This window comes from Coloeus monedula (genome assembly GCF_965178545.1).
Source record: "Coloeus monedula genome assembly, chromosome: 27".
In the NCBI taxonomy this organism is placed as follows: Eukaryota; Metazoa; Chordata; class Aves; order Passeriformes; family Corvidae; genus Coloeus; species Coloeus monedula.
The window spans coordinates 1,742,501-1,747,724 of record NC_138807.1 but is presented as its reverse complement, the minus strand read 5'-3'; the positions used below and the strand labels follow the sequence as shown (position 1 = coordinate 1,747,724).

Here is a 5,224-nt window from a genome sequence, read left to right as displayed (position 1 = left end):
TTGGGGTTGGGCTCCATGGCTCTGCTTTGCTTCTCCCCAGTGAAGGGCACAGCAAGTCCCCGGGGTCCCCACCCCACCTCTGCAGGTACCAACTTTCTTGGCGCAGCTCTCAGCTGAGGTTTATTGCTCCCAGCTTCCTGCTCCTGTTTGCTTTCCTGCTTCTGGGAAAGGGCACAGTTGCCCCCTGCCTGCCCTGCCCTGTGCCCCTTGGCACGGCAGGAAGGAGGAGAAGGGGCCCCTGGCCTGGCACAGCCCCTCCTTGGTGTGGGGCAGTTGCCAGGGGATGGCTGCAGCGAGGCTGGGGGTGCAGAGCCCCTCGGTCCCGCAGGCCCTTGAGTCAGGAGTCCTGCTGTCCCCATGCAGGTGGGACCCTCACATGGGGGGAACATCCCCTCCCTGGGCACTGGAGCGCTGTGGACCGGGGACACCTCTCCAGTGGGGTGCAGCCCTGTGCCCCCACACCTGTGCCTTGTTCCAGCCCTCGGGAGGGACATGGAACCCTAGCAGCTCCCTCCCCCCAGTGACTAGTGTCTCATGCTCTGGGGATGAGGCCTGCTGCTGGAAAACCGCCCCCGGGCTGGGTGGTGTGGGGCAGAGCTGGTCCATGGGGCTGAGCAGCAGGATGAGTGGAGGGATCCCTGACCTTGGCATCACCCACTGCTGCTGCCCCAGGCACGGAGCTGAGCTGTGGGTCTGGGGAAGGGATGGCCCAGGAAATGGCACAGAGGAAAGAGTGGAACAAGGAGCTGTCAGTGCCTCAGTTTCCCCACCTTGGTGCTTGGGGGAAGCCCCAGGGCCCCTTGACTGGCCCAGAATGGGATTAGGTTCCAGGGCTTTGGGCTGGGTGCAGGTCCTGCTGTGCCCCCAGCTCTGCTCCCACCCCCAGCTTATGCTCAGGACCTGTGGGACCCCACTGTCCCCACCGTGTACCTGAGACCCTGCACCTGCTGGAACCCGTTCCTCTGCCAGGTGAGCCCGGTCCTAGGGAAGGAGTAGGGTAAGATCCAAGGCCTGGCCAGATGCAGGGCCCTGGGGCTCCCTGGTGCACCCCCACTGCCCCCTTCCCCTCTGTCCCCCATTGTCACCAGCAGCCAGAGCCGCGGGGGACTGCTCAGAGTCTCCTGCTGCTCCCTGGACCCCTGGGACATCAGCACCTGGAGCTGCCTCCCCACACCCGTCAAAGAGTAAAAGCCCCTGGTCCTGCTGTGTCCTGGTCTGTTCTGGGGAGCAGGGGGTGCGTGATGGGGGACTGGCTCATGCTCATGCTGTGCCATCTGGCCCAGCAAATAATAAGTATTAAAACAATACAGATTTTATTAATCTTTATTAATAAAATATTCTGTTCTCTGTGCCCCTGCCTTGCCTGTGGCTTGGCCCCCTCTGCCTGCTCCCCTTGGCAGGGAGGGCTGGGTGGGTGCTGGTGCAGACTCCAGCCCCCCTTCCCTGCTCTGTGCCCTGCCGGGAGCTCTCTGGGTCCCTTCTGCTGCTGCTCAGGGTGGGCAGAGCGAGGTGGAGCCTCACGGCCCACGTGGGCTTCCCAGGCATCGCGGGGGGCTGGAAGGCACTCGGTGACAGAGGCCCCTGAGAGGCCAAGGAAGGCTCGGAGCAGCCCCTGAGCCCCCGGCTGGGGCTCTGGAGGTGGCCGGGTCCTCACTGGCCTCACGTTGTCTTGTACCTGAGGGGAGGCAGGGTGAGGGGGGGTCTCTGCTGGGGACAGAGGTCCCCCCATGCCCCACCACTCACTGCTGTGACAGGTTGAGGTCTGGCTGAGCCCCCACGAACGCCAGCTGCTGCTCCAGCTCCACGATGCGCAGACCGATGTACCCCGAGGACAGCAGCAAGGCCACCATGCTGGGGACAGGCCAGCATCAGCCAGGGGGCACAGGGTCGGGACATGGGGCAGGAGCAGTGCCACGGCCAAGCTCCCGTGTGCTCGCCCTGGGGATGGGTGTCCCGGGGAAATGCGGGAACCCCGGCCCGCCAGTGCCACCCTGGAGAGGCTGTGTCGGGGCTCAGTAGGGATGGGGAGCAGGGGTGTGAGCAGGTCCTGGGGACTCACAGCAGCAGGTAGATGATGATGATGATGTTGAGAGGGCTCCGCTGGGGGAGTATCCGGGACCAAAGTGCAGTGGCCCAGGTGCAGAGCACCGTGTGGGGTCCCCCTGCCAGGACAAGGCAGTGTTAGTGGCACTGAGAGTCCGTGCTCCGCTCTGCCAGGGTGTAAACCCCCAGCATCATCTCCCCATCCCGAGCCCCTTGACCCACCCCAGAGGCCACGTGTCCCTGCCGAGGGCACCCATTCGCTGCTGCTGGGAACCAGCAGGGCCACCTCATTATCCTCCTCCGCCGCTTGCCTTGATGTCGGGCTTGGCTCGTCTGTAGGTGACCAGGAGACACTTAATGAGTGCCCCAGGGAGGGGTCTAGGCGTCCTGGGGGCACACGGGGCCACAAAGAGCCGATCCTGCCCTCCCTGGTGCTGCGAGAGATGCTGGTCGGGGGGGCGAGGGCCGCGCGGTCCCTCCCAGCCCGTGTGTGTCTGGGGAGGGGGAGCAGAACCCAGAGCTGCCAGCACGGGCAGGGGCACGACTGTGAGTGGGGACACAAGCAGGGGGCTGTGAGCGTGTGAGGGGTGCACCAGGGTGGCCACTCACCCAGGGACTCTTGGAGGCTGTTGGGCTCCGGGGTGCTCTGCTCCAGGCCCGACTGCCTCAAGATCTGGAAAAGGACAAGCCCTGGTCATGGTGTGTTTCCCCAAGGCACCTGCCCCACTGCCATGGGGACATGGGCAGGACCTGATGGGACCTGTGTCACCCACAAGGGAGGGTCCTGGGGTCTGCGCTTTTCATGTTTCCCCCCCAAGTCTTCCCAGGGCCCACTGCACCCAGCCCACCCCATCCAGGGGTCTGGGACCACCCCTCCTTCTGCTGCACCCTCCTGCCCTCTATTCCATGGCTTTTACCGGAGACTTCCTCAAGGTTTCCTCACTGTCCACTGAGTCTCGAGGGCTCTGGCCACTGTCCTGGATGAGGAGAGATGAAGAGTGGTGCCCTGCCATGGATGGATGGAGCCCCCCTCCCCATCCAGCCCCCGCGTACCTGCAGGTGTTTGCAGACTGACCTCAGGAGCTGGTATGTTGCCTCTCGCTGGCGCAGTGACACGAAGAGGAACTGCCAGAGAGCAGGAAGGGGATTTGTGCCAGAGCTGCCCCCTCGGTCATGGCCCAGAGCCCATGGGGACCAGGACATTCCAAATAGCCCCGGGTGCAGCTGCCCCCCAGCACCGTCCCCACTCTCACCTTCTCCCCCTTGGCTGTGCGGATGCTGATTGCGTTGGGCACCAGCCGTGCCATGTTGGTCTTTTTGAGGGCTGTGATGGAGTCAACAGGGACCACAGCCTGTGCCAGAGGGGACAGGCTGTGTCACCGTGTTCCTGGCTGCCACCTGTGCCCCTGCCTGTGCCGCCGGCCCCACGCCCGCTCCAGCCCACCTTGATGTCCTTGAGCAGGAGGTTGGAGTGGAAGCAGATGTGGTGGGAGGACACGTAGAGGCGGCCGTGGTAGGGCATCTCTCTTTGCCAGGCGCAGGAGAAGCAGCCCAGCAGCACGTTCTGCTCAGCGAGCTCCCCGAAGGCCCGGCGGTAGCTGCTGTCCTGCTTGCTCAGCTGCGGGAGGTCGGGGGATGGTGCTCAGGGCCTGCCCTGGCACTGCAGCCATCCTGCAGCCCCCTGCTCCATCACCACGACTGCCACGGAACTGGGACGAGCCCTCCCATGGCCCCCGCCCCAAGAGAGCGTCCAGCCGAGACCATGGGGCTGGGGCTGGCGCTGGGGTCCTGCTCCTCAGCTCCAGTACCCCAAGACTCACCGAAGGGGATGGTGGTCCCTGCCTGCCCGTGGCCTCCTGCTCTGTCTCCTTGCAGGAGGACTCATAGGTCCTGGATCTGGAAGGAGGCATCGGAGGGAGTGACTCGAAGGGCACAGGTGGGATGCGGGGCTGGGGTGCGGGATGTGTCTCCGTGAGGTGCCAGCACCCACCTGGTGAGCTTGGGCTGCCCCAGCTGGGCACTTCCCCTCTCTTCCAGGCTCCGCCACTGCTTCTCCCCCAGGACCCGCTGCCTGCCGCGTCTCAGCTTCCCCGGCAAGAGGGATGAGTCCGACAGCTCGGGGAGAGGGGGCAGGTTGTGGGGACGGTCCATTCCTGCGGTACAGCAGCTCCCAGGGTCACCAACCTATTCCTCCACTGGGGAGGACATGGGGACAGGGCTCAGGCCACGCCGGGACCGGGAGAGCAAAGCCCACCGGGTCGCATGAGCCCTTTGCCTGTCCCACGGTATCATGTGCCGGCTGCGATCCCTGTGGGGAGCGGGGGCCGGGGGAACGGGGAAGTGGTGATCCGTGTACCGGCGGGTGACGGCGAAAGTGATCCCTGGACCGGGGGGTGCCGGCCCGTGTCCCGGCCGGTGCTGGCTGCGGGAGTGCGTGGCCGGGCTGGCTCCACGGGGACGGGAATGCAGCTGCGGTCCCGGACCCACGCGCGGCCCCGGGGCCCCGTCCCGGGCGCGCCCCGCGCCCCCCGCTCTGTACCTGCTGGGGGGCACAGCCGGGTTCCCCCCGTCCCGTCGGAGCTGTCCCGCTCCCACTCCTTCCAGCGCCGTTCCTGCTCCGCTGCCACCTCCTCCTCTTCCTCCTCCTCCTCCTCCCGAGGAAAGGCAGCGGGCGGGGCCGGGCGGCCGCGGCGGGTTCGCAGGGAGCGGCCGGGGTAGCCCCAGCCCGGGACACCCCGGGGCTGTGCGGGGTGAGCCCCCGCCCGGCCCCCGGAGGCATGCGGGACCACCCAGCCGCCCCCCAAACCAGCTGCAAATGCACTCCAGTCCCAGCAGTGCTGAGAGCCGGAGCGGCACAGCCACAGTCCCGCGGCACTCTGCAATCCTGTGGCATTTCGCGGTTCTACGGGCACCCCGCAATCCATGGGCACCCCGCAATCCCGGGACACCCCGCAATCCATGGGCACCCCGCAATCCCGGGACACCGCACAGCATCGTCCGCCCGGTGCCCGCTCCCCTCCTTCTTGCCCCGGCCCCCAACGCCGGGCAGTGCCGGGGCACGGCCGCCCCTCGCCCTGGGGGTTTCTGCCGTGGGACAGGGACCCCCAGAGGAAAGTGGGGAGGGGGCGCGGCCGGGCCGGGGGCGCTGGGCAGAGCCCGGACCGCGCCCCCCCGGGGGCCC

The 5,224-nt window shown here is 66.8% G+C and overlaps 1 protein-coding gene across 1 annotated transcript; it reads right to left on the bottom strand.

Moving 5' to 3' along the window:
- Positions 1-1,489: 1,489 nt before the first annotated feature.
- LOC309582497 (GRAM domain-containing protein 2A-like) lies at positions 1,490-5,003 on the bottom strand (the record flags this gene model as incomplete). Its single annotated transcript, XM_082297678.1, has 12 exons — positions 1,490-1,675; positions 1,744-1,851; positions 2,060-2,162; positions 2,266-2,376; positions 2,653-2,716; positions 2,961-3,020; positions 3,097-3,168; positions 3,297-3,395; positions 3,488-3,661; positions 3,864-3,939; positions 4,034-4,196; positions 4,583-5,003. The coding sequence occupies 12 exons, from the start codon at positions 5,001-5,003 to the stop codon at positions 1,660-1,662; spliced, it is 1,467 nt and encodes a 488-aa protein (XP_082153804.1). The 3' UTR covers positions 1,490-1,659.
- Positions 5,004-5,224: the final 221 nt, after the last annotated feature.